At 47.4% G+C, this 18131-nt stretch overlaps 1 protein-coding gene across 3 annotated transcripts in view; it reads right to left on the bottom strand.

Moving 5' to 3' along the window:
- Nucleotides 1–371: 371 nt before the first annotated feature.
- The window catches only part of LOC137422018 (proprotein convertase subtilisin/kexin type 6-like), a 288832-nt gene continuing 271072 nt past the window's right edge, over nucleotides 372–18131 (bottom strand). For all 3 annotated transcript variants that reach the window (XR_013622625.1, XM_068108687.2, XM_068108688.2), the window contains one exon: nucleotides 372–830. Coding sequence is in view for 2 of the 3 variants with exons in the window: in XM_068108687.2 (XP_067964788.1) it covers nucleotides 526–830 (305 nt within the window). In the remaining variant the exon portion in view is untranslated. The remainder of the gene's footprint in view (nucleotides 831–18131) is intronic.

Below are 18131 nucleotides of genomic sequence, written 5' to 3'. Positions count from 1 at the left end.
TGTAGGAATTTTTGGGGTACAGAGCACAGAGAGAGCTGGGGGAGCAAGGCCGGAGAGGAGTCGGTAGAAGACAGAAAGACCACCAACCTGTCTGCAGTGAGTAAGTGAAAGGTCCTCGGAGTTAGCTTCATTTAATTTCAAGTGATTCTTCCCCATTGAGAGATGACGCCAAAAATGATATATTCGATTTTGGTTCATGTCCGGATACAAGATGTAGACTGTTCAGCCGAGCGGACGTATGCTCTCCACCGAGTGCCTGTTCTAGTTATTCTGATATATATGATCAGGTGTTCGATGAAATATTTTCCAGTGGGAATAAATTATTTCAATTCCCTTAAATTTAATTCCCTTAAAAATAAATAAAAATTCCCTTACAATTTCAACTTTATTTCTTCTGATATCAGAAACACATACATGGAGCATTGTTAATCAATCCATTCATTATTATTGTCCATTTCCAACTTAACCTTTTTGCAAAAGAGATAAATATAGTTAAGAGTTTGCTTTATCCTCGAGGGTCTAACCCTAAAAGTCTTCATCGTCAGAGCCATAGTATATTTTTTGATAGACAATTCTGTCTCCCCTGACGTATATGATACTTCCTTCATTGTTGTCCTCCTCTTCCAGCTGCTTCACTTCATTCTCAATCAAGGGTTTTGAGTCCGATGAGAGTTGGACGAGATGGGTGAGGGTAGACCTTCGGATCCAAATTTTCTTGCGAAAGATCATGCCTGCTCCTAACAGAAGGAGCAGAAGCAATGCGACCACTATCATCGAGATCATTATGGGCAGGCCCTTGCCACTTTGTGCTTCATATGTTGCACATGCATCTGCAGGGAATATGGTAGGATACACATGGTTATAACATGCTTCATGAATTCAACATGCGATTTAATTCGACTTCTATTTATTCAGAAATAAAATGCACAAGACCTTTTCTCCTAGAAGTAAAGTGTACAAGACCTCCTTTCATAACCAACATGAGGAATAACCAAGAGTGACTTTCAATGGTTTATGTGGAAGATATATTGGCATAATATAAATACTGTGGATTATTATTATTATTATCACTACCAGCAGAGTAACTGTCCAAAGGGTGATCCGGTTCCAAGTGTGCAACACGTTCTTCTGACACGTCTTTATCTGGGTGGTGTATAGGGAACAGACTGCTGCTTCCATCACTCCCAAAAATACAAATCATCCGGGTTATATACTTGAAGCAAAAACATGGGTACTGCTTATGTGCATATATAATGCATCATTGTAATAGTTGATCTTGGATAATTCCAATTGCACTGGCCCATAGTCTGACACCAAAGGCCTAAAGCCTCTACGTACTGTCGCCTTCACAAGGCTCATGACGCCTATAGGCTCCAACCCTTTGATAATTGATGATCCTTTTAACAGTCGCTTCGGTTGTTTTACACTGAACGGAAAACTTGTTGGGAGGGAATGACGATTGTGAATATGACACTTTCGTAGATGTATTCGGCTTATCAAAATGGTGGACCTTTGAGGTTTTTCAAGTTACAATTGTGGGTAGCATCAGGCCAGCTGTCCAACCAATGTGTGAAGTGTGGGCATACATAATACATACATACTTATATACATACACATACAAACACTTGCTCCATTAGATAAAATGGCCTGCAAAAGTATTCACTCCCTTCCAAAGTTTTCACATTTTGATTCCAGCTGAGCTTATTTCATGATGCTTTCTAATGAAACTTAATATCTAGAGTCATCACAGAATACTCCAAAGTGATAAAGCTGGAAAATGCAGATAAAATGTAAATTAGTTAGATTAACAGGAAAATTCAGATGATTCTCGGTTGCGTAAGTATTTAAACGCTTTGCCTAATGAACCCAAAATCATTTCAGGAGTAAATTATTTGTTTGAAAGGTTACAAAATACGTGTAATAGCTTTCACCTGCATGTAATCAGTGGTTTAACTTTAAAATTAAGCTCCCCCACTTATCTGAGGAGTTTTAAGGTGCAACTCACTTGGTCAACCAACAAGACAAACAGGAAGACCAAGGAGCTTTCCAAAGAAGTCATACATAAAGTGGTGGAGAAGCTCCAATTCAGGAGAGGGTTATAAGAAGATTTCAAAGTTACTCATTGTTGTGGAAAACCAGTCGGGTCCACAACTTTAGTCCATCTGGTGGTTTAATTCCATTAAGACCATGACATCATTCTGTAATACAGGAAATGCAATAGGAATAAGGTTTGGCATCACATGGGTCCATCCATAACATTCAATGCAAGCAAGCTTAATATTCTATGCAGGCGTACCGTTAGCGAGTCCACTAGATGTAACATGTCACAGGAGAAGTCCCCCTGAGCACCGACCGCAGCGGGTCTTATAGCCGCGCCCCTAGCGGTGTCAGCGAGCAACGATCTTCACCTGGGTTCAGCATTAGTACGAATACGATTTCACTACATTCTCCCCACCGTTAGAATTATACTGCAGAGCGGCTAGAATCGAGCGAGCGTCAGCATTAACAGGGTGTGGAACATGGTATCAGTCGACCCAACCGTACCGGTCCGGGCGGCGAATTTCTCTGCCAGCACGCGTCCGAAATTCCCCGGGTACGGCATCACGTATCCCAGAGACCCCGGCGTCGGAGGAGCTACTGGAGTCAGGTGACGAAGGGGGTACCGCCAAGCCTTCGGGCACGGGTCGATGCAGCAAGGGGAGGGTTGGCAGACTTTCAGCGTCGGAAGAGTGCATAGTCTCATAGATTGGTTCGATCAGTTCGTCCGATTCCCTACAAGGGTCGGCGATCCCACATGGGGCAAGATGAAGTACGGAGACAGTGGTCTCACGTCCATCAGCCGTCATCACATGAGCATGCTCAGGATTAGCCTGGAGTATCTGCACTTTGTCCACTAAGGGGTCGTACTTGCTCGTGCGAACCACCCGTTTGAGGTAGGCCGGCCCGGGCTCAGCGAGCCAACTGGGTAAAGACCGTATACACCCCATGCTCCTGGGGTGGTGGAAAAGTCACTCGTGGGGAGTCTGGTTGGTGGCCGTACACAGTAGAGCCCTGATCGAGTTCAACGCCGCAGGTAGCGACCAAGCCCATTTATCGAGGCCCCGGCCGAGGGTCCGGAGGTTGAGCATGACGGCCCTCCATATAATCCCGTTGAAGCGTTCGATCTGCCCATTCGCCTGGGGTCTGTACGGCGTGGTGTAACTAGAAGCGATGTTATTTTGGAGCAGATAGCCTCGCACCTCCTGAGACAAGAAGACCGCACCCCGGTCGGTATGCACATAGGCCGGGTACCCGAACATAGAGAACAAGTTCTGTAAGCATCGCATTACCGTGGCAGCAGTCATGTCCACGCACATATAAGCAAAGGGGAATCGCGAGTACTCATCGACGATAGTGAGCAGATAGCGAGAGTTACTCGACATCGGCAATGGGCCCTTGAAATCCATCGCCAAGCGTTCCCACGGCCTCGTAGCCCTAACCAGAGTCCCCATGGGTGGGTTATAGAAACGCGGTTTGATTTCCGCGCATATAGCGCAGTCGCGACAGATACGGCGGATATCGTCAATCGAGTATGGGAGATTGCCACGCCGCACAAGATGAGCGAAACGCGTTACGCCCGGATGCCCCGCAGTGGCATGCAGCACGCGTAGGCCCTCCAAAGTGGCGATACCTGCGCACGTAGCCGGTCTCGATAAGGCGTCGGCGACCTGGTTATCCTTCCCCGGGCGGTATTTGATAGTGTAGCAGAAGTCGGCAAGCTCTATACGCCAGCGAGTGATTTTCTCATTCTTAATGCGTTGGGCGTGTAATGTGTCGTACATGAACGCAACACTTTGCTGGTCCGTGATGATTTGGAAACATCGCCCGAGTAAGTACGGGCGCCATCACCGAATAGACTCGACGATCGCATACGCTTCCTTTTCGACAGACGAATGTCTCCGCTCAGCGGAGGTAAGAGTCCGTGAAAAGAAAGCCACCGGACGCCCTCCTTGGGAGAGGGTCGCCGCGATGGCCTGATCCGAGGCATCACTTTCGAGGACGAAAGATCCGCTCTCGTCGATCGTCGCCACAGCGGCACTGGCGATGTCGGCCTTAAGGCCTCCAAAAGCCACCAATGCAGCCGGACGCAGAGGGAATGTGTCGCAGGCCACAAGGGGGCGAAGTTTCGCGGAGAAATTTTGGACCCATTTGGAGTAATGGGCGAATAGCCCGAGGGCACGCTTCAGGGACGCCCGATCGCAGGGAGGGGCCATGTCGAGCAAAGGTCGCAGACGCTCCTTATCCGGAGCGACAGAGCCATGTGTCACGGTGTACCCCAGAAGATCTATCTTGCGTAGAGAGTATTGACACTTATCCTCGTTCATGGTTAAGTGATACCTCTGCGCGACCTCGAGGAAGCGCTTCAGATTAGCATCATGGTGCCCTTGGTCATACCCACAAACCGTAAGATTGTCTAGGTAGACGAAAACATCGGTTAAGTTCTCCCTCGCAATGAGGTCATCCATGGCCCTCTGGAAACAGGAGACCCCATTCGTTACCCCAAAAGGCAATCGAGTAAACTGGTACAACCGTTGCCCCGACTCAAATGCGGTATAGATACGATCTGCCCTAGAGATGGGGATCTGATGGTATGCACTACGGAGATCGAGAGTGCTGTAGACCGAGTACTGGGCCACCTGTCGCACCAGCGCGTCCATTCCCGGAAGGGGGTAGGCATCCAGCTGTGTAAAGCGGTTAATCGTTTGGGAATAGTCGATTACCATGCGTCTGCGGTGTGCATCGCTTCACACCACCAAGACCTGGGCTCGCCACGGCGACTGGCTAGGTTCTATGATACCGTCTTTCAAGAGCTGAGCCGTTTCGTCCGCAATGAATTGCATGTCTGCTCGAGAGTAGCGCCGTGATTTTACCGCGACAGGGGTACAGTCGGAGGTTAGATTGGGGAACAGCGAAAGCGGCTGGATTTCCATTTTCGCTAGGGCACACACAGCAAGCGCGTCAGCCCCCACAACAAGCATGTCAGGCCCACCAAACTCCATTTCCAGATGTCCATGTCGCTGAAGAAAATCGTGTCCTAACAGAATATCAGCACATAAAGCAGGTAAGACCATAAGGCAGTGTTTCCCTAACTTTATCCCCCCACGAACCCCCTGTGGATGTCAGAGGTGTCCACGAACCCCCAACTTTTCGAGACACGATCTGAGTTATTATTATACTATCATACGCATAACAGTGCTTCGTAAAAGATCAAGTTCATAGTGTAATATTGTAATGAAAAAAAACAAGAGATGATCTACAAGATCTACTGTTTAATATTTTACGACTCACGCACCCCCTGGGGGTTCATGCACCCCAGTTAGGGAACCCCTGCCATAAGGTGTACATCTGGGAAAACCCGTCCCTTTATCACGAGTTTCAATCGGCATTCCCCCTTCGTGCTGAGTCGAAGTCCATGGGAAGCCATGAAGATCCGTCTCGTAGACCTCAAGACCTGCCAACCATGCCTGTGCACTAGTCGCTGGTCGATAAAACTATCCGTAGACCCTGTATCCACCAAGGCCCGCACACAATGGCCTTCGACCATGAGGGGAATAAGGGCTTGAGCCAGGCCGGACGAGCCTGCTGGGAGTGGGACCGAACCTCCCGAGTGGGTCGGCCGAGCCTCGCGGGCGGATCCTATGCCAGCGGCAGTTTTCCGGGCATCAGAGGGTGCCCGTGGAGTCTCGTATAAGTTGTCAGGGTGTGTTCCCATGCAATCTGCAGTTTTGCGGTCGTTGCCGGAGTATTCGTTGTCCATGGGGAATCCGTTAAAGCCATCAGAGAGCTTTCCCATGCATTTCGGTGTTTTGCGATTCAAAATCGCCGTTTGATGTGTATGGGCCTCCGTAGTATTCGAAATCGCCGTTTGACAATTTTGACGGGTATAGGCCTCCGTAGTATTCGAAATCGCCGTTTGACGATTTTGACGGGTATAGGCCTCCGTAGTATTCGAAATCGCCGTTTGACGGGTGCGGGCCACCGTAGTTGGTACCGAACTCGTGTCGCCGCCAGTGGACGCCGTACGCTCTTGAGAGACACGACGAGAACGTACCGCTGGAGGCTTAGCCCCTCGCGTGGCCCGGAGTCTGGTCAAGGACACATGTGCCGTGCCCGAATGAGGATGAGACTGTTGTGGCTGTTCGGTGACTCGCCAAGGTCGATTGAGCAACCAGGGGCCCGCAAAGAGGGGCCCTGTCCTTCAAAGCCGGGTAAGGCGCCGTGTTCCGAGCTCGGCTCGTAGGCTCCGCAATGAGGCCATTCAAGGTCGCGCGCGGCCGTGAGCCGCATGCGGTTTTCCGGCACACTTTCGCGTAGTGCCCCTTTTGCGAGCACAAATGGCATATGGCGTCCCGAGCCGGACACACGGCCCGGGAATGACGTTGTCCCCCACAGAAATAGCAGGTGGCTCCACGTAAGGCCTTGGGTCTGGCCGTTGCGGCAGCCATCAGGACCGGATCCTCCTCCGGAGCATCCTGGAGTTCCGCGAGCAGTTCCGCTCCCTCGGCGGTAGCACTCTCCGGCCGTGCGTGGAGCGAGGTTCCCGCGAAGAGGCGCGTGCGATCATAGACGTTCGACTGCAACCGCGCTTCAGTGTGTACCTTTCCTTGCTCGAGTGCCGCAGCGAAGGTCAGGTCGGTCTTCTCCAGGAGTTTGAGCCTTAGGTCCTGAGAGGAGACCCCAGCGACAGGCGTCTAGGAGAAGGTCATCCTGAGCCTGCTCGTGAGTCCGTGGCTCCCGGGTGCTGTCCAGCAAGAGTTGCCGGAGCTCCTGGGCATAGTGATCCATCGACTCATTGGGTTGCTGGCGTCGCGTTAGTAGCAAGTGCCGAGCATACACCGGGCTCTTTTCCTTTATGTACAATCGTTTGAGCTCCGCAATCGCGAGGTCGTACGTCGCGCATTGTGTGATGCTATTGTACACCTTGTAGTCGATTTTGGAGTGAAGCGTTGCTAGCTTCGCGACAGCCGTCGGCTCGGTCTCAGGCTCAGCGAAATGGTTCTCCAACGTTTTCAGCCAGTGCTTCAGTTGCAATCCACCATCCGAGGCTTGCGGGTCAGCGCAGAATGGTGTGACCACCAGCGTCTTGTTGCCCGCCATGTCGGTAGATCGTTAATGGAATTAAGTGTTGTGAAAAACCAGTCGGGTCCACAACTTTAGTCCATCTGGTGGTTTAATTCCATTAAGACCATGACATCATTCTGTAATACAGGAAATGCAATAGGAATAAGGTTTGGCATCACATGGGTCCATCCATAACATTCAATGCAAGCAAGCTTAATATTCTATGCAGGCGTACCGTTAGTGAGTCCACTAGATGTAACATGTCACAGGAGAAGTCCCCCTGAGCACCGACCGCAGCGGGTCTTATAGCCGCGCCCCTAGTGATGTCAGCGAGCAACGATCATCACCTGGGTTCAGCATTAGTACGAATACGATTTCACTACACTCATTATCCCTTTGAGTATGGGGAAATCCATCATTAAGAAGTGGAAGATATGTCATACCACTCAGACTCCACCCAGATCAGGTCACCCATCCAAACTCAGCAGCCGGGCAAGCAGGAAACTTGTTTAGGATGTCACTGTACATCCAACAATGACTTTGAAATATCTGCAAGGATCTATGTTCAAGATGTGGTCAGTGTTCATCAATCAACAATATCCCGTTCCCTTCACAAAGCTGGCCTCTATAGACAGGTGGCAAGAAGGAAGCAATTACTGAAAAAGACGCATCTAAAAGCTCACATGGAGTTTGTGAAAAATATCTTGATGATACTGCGGGCATGTGGAGAAAAGTTTTTGTGGTCAGACGAGGCAAACATTTTGGTCTAAATTCAAAGCGTTAATTCTAGTGCAAGCCTAACTGCATATCACCCAGTCAACACCATCCCTACTGTTAAGCATGGTGGTGGCAGCATCATGTTATGGGGCTGCTTTTCATCAGCAGGCACTGGGAAGCTTGTCCGGATAGAAGGGACATGGATGGAGCAAAGCACAGGATTTGATGAAAAGCTGCTTGAGTCAGCCATTAATCTGAAACTGGGTTCGGAAATTCACATTTCAGCAGGACAATGATCCGAAGCACAAAGCGAAACCCACACTGGAGTGGATGATTAAGAATAAAATTAATGTTCTTGAGTGGCCCAGTCTTGACTTGAACCCAATTGAACGTTTATGGCGAGACTTGAAGATTGCAGTCCATCGACAATCTCCATCAAACTTGGCAGAATGAGAGCAATTTTCACGTAAAGAATGGGCAAAGATTTCACCATCTCACTGCACAAAGCTGGTATAGACCGACCCAGAAATACACGTAGCAGTCATCGATGAAAAAGGTGCTTCCACCAAGTACTGATATAAGGGCCTGAATACTCTTACAACCAGTGAATTTTGATTTGTACATGTTTTTGCAGGTATTCCTGACATGTAACCTCCTTCAACGATAACAGTGTTTTGTTTGATGTCTCAGTATCCGGTGTGTACCCCGGTTTAGAATAGGTACATCATATCCCTGCATGTCGTTAGAGGCGACTAAAAGGGTTGGCATCAGGAAGGGCATCCGGCCATAAAACATTGCCTCAAAAAGGGAACCATGACAATTACATATGGGCGGGTACAGCCCAAAGTACTCCGTGGGGGACCTCACTCCCTCTCGTCAAAACTCAAGGTGGGGAACCCGATCGAAGCAAGGGTGGAAATCATTCCATTTTTGACGACGAAACGTCTGATGCCCGACGTGGAGATCGGTTTCTGAGGTTTGGGACATGGAATGTAGGGACAATGACAGGGAGATCAGAAGTGGTAGAAGTATTGGTCAGAAGAGGAGTCGACATATGTTGTGTGCAGGAGACGAGATGGAAGGGAAGTGGTGTGAGAATGGTGAAGGGTAGGCAGAGATAGAAATACAAGTTTGTGTGGCAAGGGTGCCCAGAAAGCGTGAATGGTGTTGGTGTCCTGTTTTCTGAGGAGTTTGTAGACAGTGTGGTGAGTGTGACTAGAGTGAGTGAAAGGTTGATGATGGTGAAAATGATGATTGGAAAGCTCTTGGTGAACGTCATCTCGGGATATGCTCCGCAGGTTGGTCGGAGCAATGAAGAGAAGGACAAGTTCTGGTGTGCAATAGAGAAGCTGATCGAAAACGTGAAAGATGAGGAAGTTGTTGTGGTAGGAGGAGACCTAAATGGACATGTGGGAAGGAGTATAGACGGTTTTGAGGGAGTTCATGGGGGTTACGGTTATGGTGTGAGGAATGGATAAGGTGAAAGGATTTTGGAGTTTGCTGATGGAGGTGGTTTGTTCATTTGTAATGCTCAGTTCCAGAAAGAGGATAATAAGCTTGTTACATACACGTCAGGTGGGTCGACGACAACCGTTGACTACATGATGGTGCGTAGGCGAGATATGGGGCACCTCCGGGACACAAAGGTGATCCCGGGGGAGGAGGCTGTTTCACAGCACCACTTGGTCGTCTGCGACATAAGGGTGAAAGGTGCGAGGAGAGCTCGGCGGGTGAAGTACCAACCGAGAATGAAGGTGTGGAGGTTGAAAGAGGTGACGGTGAGGGAGGCATTAAAAGCGAGGCTGAGTATGGTAGAGGATGATGTGGTTGAGCTTGAAAGTGGTTGTATGTCAATGAAAGATAGTCTGTTGGGAGCCGTTGGTAAGGTATGTGGGTGGACAAAAGGACCATTGAGGCACTCAGAAACATGCTGGTGGGATGATGATGTTGGAAAGAGGATTGACGAGAAGAGGAAGAAGTTCAAGTAGTGGCAGAAGGCAAAGGGTATGGGAGCAGAAAAGGCAGGGCATGAAAGTTAGAAGGCTGCAAAGAAAGAGTTAGCAAAGGCGCAGGATGCATGTAGGAAAATGTTCGGAGAACGCTTGGATTCGGAAGAGGGTCAGAGAGTGGTATTCAGGATTGCAAAGCAGATAGCGAAAGAGAGGTGTGATATGATGGGGGTGAGTTGCTTGAAGGATGAAGTGGGACAAATTTTTGTGGACCCAGATGGAATTAAAGGAAGATGGAAGAGATATATGGAAATGCTGTTGAATGCAGAGAATGAATGTCATGGCAACATAGAGAGTAACGCAGTTTTAGGACCGGCAGAGAAGATAACTGAGAAGGAAGCTGAGGAAGCGATAAAAGCAATGAAGAGTAAAAAAGTGGGGGGGCCGACGGGAGTTGTGGGAGATATGTTGAAGGCAGCAGGAAGTTGGGGTGTGAAGAGAATGACAGAGATCTATAATCTGGTGGTGAAAGAAGGCCGCGTTCCAGTGGATTGGGAACTGAGTACCCTCATCCCTCTATACAAGGGGAAAGGTTACCCTCTGGACTGTGGCTCGCATAGAGCAATAAAGTTATTAGAGCATGGAATGAAGGTATTGGAAAGGGTGTTGGAGAAGAGGATAAGGAAGAAAGTGAAGATCGACGAAATGCAGTTTGGATTTATGCCAGGAAGAGGAACGACAGACGCGCTTTTTATTGTAAGACAGTTGCAGGAGAAGTACATGGAGAAGAGGAAAAAGTTGTTTCTTGCGTTTGTTGATCTGGAGAAAGCATTCGATAGGGTTCCACGCGAAGTAGTGACATGGGCATTGAGGAAGTTAGGAGTGGAGGAATGGTTGATCAGAGTAGTGATGGCAATGTACGAGAGAGCGCGCACAGCTGTAAGGACGAAGGACGGGAACAGTGGTGAGTTTGAGGTGAAGGTGGGAGTACATCAGCGGTCGGTACTAAGTGCACTACTATTTGTAGCTGTGATGGAGGTGCTGGCTCAGAATGTAAAGGAGGGTTTACCGTGGGAGTTGTATGCAGATGATCAATGGATGGATGGATGGACTGAAGGAGAAGATGAACAAGTGGAAGGAATGTCTGGAGGCAAAAGGTCTGAAGGTGAATATCAGAAAGACAAAGGTGATGGCAAGTGGTAAAGCATGTGGTGAGGTGGAAAGGACTGGGAAGATTATCATGGGGCCCGCAAGGCTAACCCCCGCCCTAGCAGGGAAAATGGCCTTAAAATGCCTGTTGTTGTTTGATCTCTCAAGTTATGAATAGCTAGAACAATGCGACTGTGTTGCCAATATGCCTCAGCATAGTCCCACAATGGGTAGATGCCATCACTCTGCATATTTATGGGTAGGGGATCACGTTTGTGAAGTTTCATGTTGATCGGATAATGTTCGTTTTTCTATCCAAGATGGCTGCCAAACCATGTGACCTATGACATCATCATTTTCAAACTATATGCAACAGTGCTGTTAGATCCTGACAGCGACTGAAGTTAGAAGACTACACACATACTGTGAAAACGTATATTAAGCCCAGTTAAAATTTCTTAAAATAGGCCCTAAGCCAGCACATCGTATAGTTACTTCCTTAAGCTTCTTGTGACATTTATTGTACTAGGGCATGCCCGTACTATATATATGCCCGTACTATATATCTATCTAAAATTATATCCCCCTCCTCTGTTTACATGAAATGGTTTGGTCCATTCGCAACGCCAAAGCGAACGGCGAACGGCTTGCGAGTACAGTGACAATCCCCCCCCCCTCTATTTACATGAAATGGTTTCGTCCATTCGCAACGACCACAGAACCCCCCCCTCTATTTACATGGAATGGTTTGGTCCATTCGCAACGCCGGCACACGCGATCGTTCGCTGCTCTAAAATTATATCCCCCCCCCCTCTATTTACATGAAATGGTTTGGTCCAAAGCGAACGGCTTGCGAGTGGTGACAATCCCCCCCCTCTATTTACATGCAATGGTTTGGTCCAAAGCGAACGGCTTCCGGAGTTTGGTAAAGCAATCGCCATCGCGTGCACAAACGCGCAGGAAAGCGAATGAATCGCAAATTCGTTTTTATTAGTTTTAAAACTTTACTAGGGCATGCCCGTACTATATATATGCCCGTACTATATATCTATCTAAAATTATATCCCCCTCCTCTATTTACATGAAATGGTTTGGTCCATTCGCAACGCCAAAGCGAACGGCGAACGGCTTGCGAGTACAGTGACAATCCCCCCCCCTCTATTTACATGAAATGGTTTCGTCCATTCGCAACGACCACAGAACCCCCCCCCTCTATTTACATGGAATGGTTTGGTCCATTCGCAACGCCGGCACACGCGATCGTTCGCTGCTCTAAAATTATATCCCCCCCCTCTATTTACATGAAATGGTTTGGTCCAAAGCGAACGGCTTGCGAGTGGTGACAATCCCCCCCCTCTATTTACATGCAATGGTTTGGTCCAAAGCGAACGGCTTCCGGAGTTTGGTAAAGCAATCGCCATCGCGTGCACAAACGCGCAGGAAAGCGAATGAATCGCAAATTCGTTTTTATTAGTTTTAAAACTTTATTAAAACATAGTTTAACGCCAACATAGTTTGCAAACGTGAAATAAATGAATACGCTCTCAAATGTGCCATCCGAGGCAGAGTGTGTCCTCCACGTTCGGCACACGCGATCGTTCGCTGCTCTCTGATTGGTTGAATCGTTTTTTGGACATAGCTCGGTAAGTAATTGTCCGATTAATATGAAACCTTGAAAAGGCACATCCTCGGGTCCCCAGCAATATACCTGGCAAGTTAAAAGTATATCGGACCCGTGGTTGTCGAGAAACAGCGGTCACAGACAAACAGACGTACAAACGTACAAACGTACAGACAGAGATTACTGGAATTATAGATAGATTAAAACATAGTTTAACGCCAACATAGTTTGCAAACGTGAAATAAATGAATACGCTCTCAAATGTGCCATCCGAGGCAGAGTGTGTCCTCCACGTTCGGCACACGCGATCGTTCGCTGCTCTCTGATTGGTTGAATCGTTTTTTGGACATAGCTCGGTAAGTAATTGTCCGATTAATATGAAACCTTGAAAAGGCACATCCTCGGGTCCCCAGCAATATACCTGGCAAGTTAAAAGTATATCGGACCCGTGGTTGTCGAGAAACAGCGGTCACAGACAAACAGACGTACAAACGTACAAACGTACAGACAGAGATTACTGGAATTATAGATAGATGTAGGTATTGGGGAGGACTGTCTGCTCTTTTCCTTTACCAAGTCTTACCAGGTACGGTACCTACTACACCTACCTACTACCAACTACCTAACCTACTGATGCCATAGTGATAGGTAAAATAGTGGCAAGAGGCTTTGGCTTCGCCGGCTCATTGTGGCTTTGCAGTCGGGTACTAGTATTTGTAAAATTTTGCATTGATAGGGTGAGTGGTTTCAGAGATATAATTATTTAATATTTTCCTTCAATCCAATATGGCTGCCAAACAATGTGACCTATGATGTCATAAATTTAATATTTCAATACAAATGGGTCATAGATCACGTGCATGCAATTTCCGATTTTTAGGATAAGGAATTCGATTGAAACATTTTTGGCTGGTATACTACTTCACCTATGATGTCATCATCATCATGATTTTGTTCCCCATTGGGAGTACTTGACAATGTGCTAAGTTTAAAATTTTTCCATTCAGTGGTTTCCGAGAAATAATTTTTTAATTATTTGCTTTTAATCCAATATGGCTGCCATACCACGTGACATATGACGTCACAGTTATCACAAATACATTCGGCATGGGTGTCACTCCTACCCTGATAGTTTTGTCTCAATCGGGCATGTGGTTGCTGAGAAAAATGAGGTTTAGCCCATACGGACGGACGGGCGGACGGACGGACAACCCGAAAACATAATGCCTCCGGCGACTTTGTCTGCGGAGGCATAAAAAGTTCACTTGGAAAAAAAGTTCGACATAATTTGTAATTCATCGAAACGTGGCTTTATGGGTGGGGGTGAATACTTTTGCAAATCGCTGCATAGATTACTGTATTCGGCTTTCAAGCCACAGATGGGAAGCCTATTGCTCTTTTAGGATCATTATTATTATTATAGTTCCGCCAATATTTGTGAAACGACTTTTGAAAAGAAAAAAAAGAAGAAGCTGGGTATGCCAATTTGCACATTAATACAGCACACCTGGAACTTGATCGGAACAGATTCTCTTTTTCGAAATTTGTCATTGGTGACCAATGACCATCTTGGATTCTGTCCCAAACGTAAAGCAATATTCTTCTCCAGAATTACTAAGCCAGAGATTCCCAAACCCAGGGCACCACTTGAACTTGGTAAAAAAAAGAAGTATTACACTAGGTGGTTTGCCGTTGCTTTCACAGTGGTAGTTAGGGCAGGTATTTTAATATTTCTTTCAAGGTGTCTTTGCAAAGGACATCGTGGAATCTTTAATGTCCACCAGCTAATGCCAGCAGAAGGGACTCCTAGTTTAACGTCCATCTGAGGGACGGCACACACATTGATGCGGACCTTGCCTGGGACACACCGGGATGACAGTTTGTAGCTGGATCGGGATTCAAACCCAGGCTACACAGCTGAGAGGCTAGTCATCTAGGCCAGTGTTGTTTTAACCTCTCTGGCACTTTTACACCTTGAGCTATTTAGCAAAAACCATAATAACCTGCCCTTAAAAAAGGCAAATATGAGAAAAGGAAAATTAGGAAGGGAAAACGGAATTTTAATTATACGAGTGAGATACCCGTGCTATGCACGGGTGGGAGGACAGACGCAAACAGGCAATGCAGATACAGCGAATGCTAAAGCATGAAACCAATAAATTCCACATTCATGTAGCACCCTCAGTCGCACGTCAGACGTGGACCGCAAGTTCGTGAAGGACTTCCATGAAAAACGTACCCGTTCGCAAACAAACGGGTACGTTCACGTATAGAAACATCAATCGTGGGTCCGTGGCGAATCTGCATATGGAGATCCGCAAAGTTCACGTTTAGAAGGTAGAAACCATCACGGCATGTCGTCATTCACTTGAACTTGATATCTCTTTTTTTTAAATTCCAAACAACATGACTCCAATCACAAATTAATCACAAAATAAACTTTTAACAACATTGTTAATGTTTCCTTCATTGTAAAAACTACCAAGTCAACAGTTAAAAGGATTTTGAGCCTATAGGTGTTACGGCCTTGGCAAGATCGATGGAGACAGCGATCTTTTAGCATATACACCGCCAAAATAGCTATGTGGAATTCTCTCATGTGGAGATTAAACTCACATCATTTGAACTTTGGCCGAGGTTATTATTTACTTTTAATGATGTTTATATACGAATCAAAAAGAAGATAATTGATTTTGGGTCGTCCTTTCCGCATATCTCGTGGGATTGTGAGTTGGAGAGATGACCGTGATGGCGGGGAGGGGGCTGGCATTCTCTCAAGCAGGGATTCAACCCATGTCCTTATAAAAGGTAAAAAAAAGGTCACCGAGTCCAATCGGTGCAGCCGTGCATCGATCGGTGCAGCTGTGCAGCGATCGGTGCAGCCGTTTGTACGGCACCCGGGAAAATAACGTTATGCGGGAGTCCAAACCTGAAAATGCTGGAGGCCAAAGCTGAAATTGGAAAAACAATATACCCTATTTTACTCCAGGAGATCCCAGGATTACCCACCCAAAATATAGTTGCGATCGGTTCAGCCGTTTTTGCGGTACCTTCAAACGGTTCGGATGGACGGACAGACAGACAGACAGACAGACGGACGGACATTTGGTGAATTATAGTAAGATTCTCATCATTTTTACAAGATACTTCGCCATCCATTGGTTACTGAAAATAAACATCAGCATCGATTCTAACTCTTCCAAGAAACGAACAGGAATAATCCTTATGCCCTGGGTGTCATGAGCCATATCTTAAGTAAGTTCACACACACATGACAAACCATAATTCACAGATGAAAGTATCAGTGTGATGGTTCAAATTGGTTCTTGATAAGCTTTGAAATGTGAGGCTTTGGGAGAAGGTTTCTATGTCAGAATCCTGAAAGTCTGCTTTCATTGTAGACCTGGCAGGGAAGTATCCACTTTTTCTTGCGTATGGCTAAAATGGGGTGTGCTAAAGTTTTAATGTCCAGGTTCTCCAACTATGTGGCTGCCTCAGGGGTGAGGGCTAAAAGTCCTCCCGATAGCTGCCTCAAGGGACAGTGCGACATGATGTGCTCCATCGCCTGGACTCCTCCACAGTCACAGAGCTCACCTGGCCTCATCCTCCATCGATGGAGGATGCTACCCCAACGGCCCTGTCCAGTGCGGGGCCTGTTGAGGGTTGCCCTTTGCCTACGTGGGAGTGTGAACCCGGTTCTAGCAGTGGTTGGATCATGCACAATATGCCTCCCAGCTGACCCTCCACAAGTGGCTTCGCTTTGATGGGTACCGGTAAGGAGCTCGGTGCGGTTCCATGGTGGTTTTCAGGACTTGAGGCGATAGCGTGCATGTTCAACAAGAAGGCGCTGGGCTGGAATTTTGGTAGTCAAAATGCGGTTGAATTGTCGGGATGACAGCACATCCCTTTGGATGGTTGGTTGAGCAATGTTGAATTGAATAGGAAGCCACTAGGTCTTTGTTGACTTGAGGGTTCTAGACACTGTTCTCATTGTAACATTTAATGTCGAAGGCCTTCATATGGGCACTCTGTGACCAGACTGGCGCACAATACTCTGCCATAGAGTATTTGAGGGCAAGAGTTGCTGTGCATAAGGTGTTAGCGCCGGCTCCACATGATGTTCCGGCCAGTTTCCGGACAAGATTTACCTGTGCCTTGACCTTCTCCTTGCATCTTTGTGGGTGTTCTTTGTAGATCAGGGTCCAGTCAAATGTAACCCCAAGGTATTTGGGATAATGAACCATTTCAGCTTTCATACCGCAGAATATCACATCTACCTCTGCATTTGCTGTGTGATTATCAAGCTGGTGGGTGCAAACGGATGTTTTCTTGGTGTTTGGATGGAGCTTACATTTGTGTAAGTCCACATCCAGTATGCCCAGATCTTGGGTGAGTTGGTCCCCGACAGATTTTAGGTTGGAGCCTTACGCTACGAGTGCAATGTCATCAGGAAAGGCAAGTTTGAAGGAGATCATCAATTAGCAGGTCACTGACATCTATCTATAATTCCAGTAATCTCTGTGTGTATGTTTGTATGTATGTATGTATGTATGTATGTATGTATGTATGTATGTATGTTTGTCTGTGACCGCTGTTTCTCGACAACTACCGGTCCGATATACTTGAAACTTGCCAGGTATATTGCTGGGGACCCGAGGATGTGCCTTTTCAAGGTTTCATATTAATCGGAGAAGTAGTTACCGAGCTATGTCCAAAAAACGATTCAACCAATCAGAGAGCAGCGAGCTATCACGTGTGCCGAACGTGGCGAACAGACTCTGCCTCGGACGGCACATTTGAGAGCGTATTCATTTATTTCACGTTGGCAAACTATGTTGGCGTTCAACTATGTTTTAAAACTAATTAGGGCAAGAGTTGCTGTGCATAAGGTGTTAGCGCCGGCTCCACATGATGTTCCGGCCTCTGGAACCGGGTTCACACTGTCGCTCAAAATTTTGGGTCTCACTATCTGCCATGATCTTTCTTGGGAAAACCACATTTCAAAGCTGGCCTCCAAAGCCAGTCGCCGACTGGGCATCCTCCGTCGTGCGAAGTCCTTCCTCGGCACACCTGAGCTCCTCACCACATACAAGGCTTTCATCCGCAGCTCAATGGAATACTGTTCTCCCCTATGGGCCGGTGCTCCTGCCTCACACCTAGCTCGGCTTCACGCTGTTGAAACCAAAGCTTTCAGAATTATTGGAATCTCCCGCGATGAAGCTATCTCTGAGGGCCTTTCACTCACTCACCGCAGGCAGGTAGGTGGTCTTTCTGTCTTCTACCGACTCCTCTCCGGCCTTGCACCCCCAGCTCTCTCTGTGCTCTGTCCCCCAAATATTCCTACAGGTCGCACAAGATCTGCCAGCAACCCTCTGATGGTTAAACTGCCGAAATCTCGGCTCTCCGCTCACCTTCACTCTTTCATTCCTCTTTTCTCCCGCCTCTGGAACAAACTCCCTCACTCCCTTCAATCCCACTCCTCCCTCCAGGTCTTTAAAACAGCTGTTCACCACCATCTCTTATCTTCCCCCATCCAAAACCTTGATCTTTTCTACCCCCGCTAATTCACCCCAGATCCACCTTGTTTGAAATTC

Source organism: Myxine glutinosa, chromosome 2 (genome assembly GCF_964187855.1).
Source record: "Myxine glutinosa chromosome 2, kmMyxGlut1.1, whole genome shotgun sequence".
Lineage (NCBI taxonomy): Eukaryota > Metazoa > Chordata > Myxini > Myxiniformes > Myxinidae > Myxine > Myxine glutinosa.
Note: the sequence above shows the minus strand (reverse complement) of the source record. Positions and strands in the feature narration are given on the sequence as shown.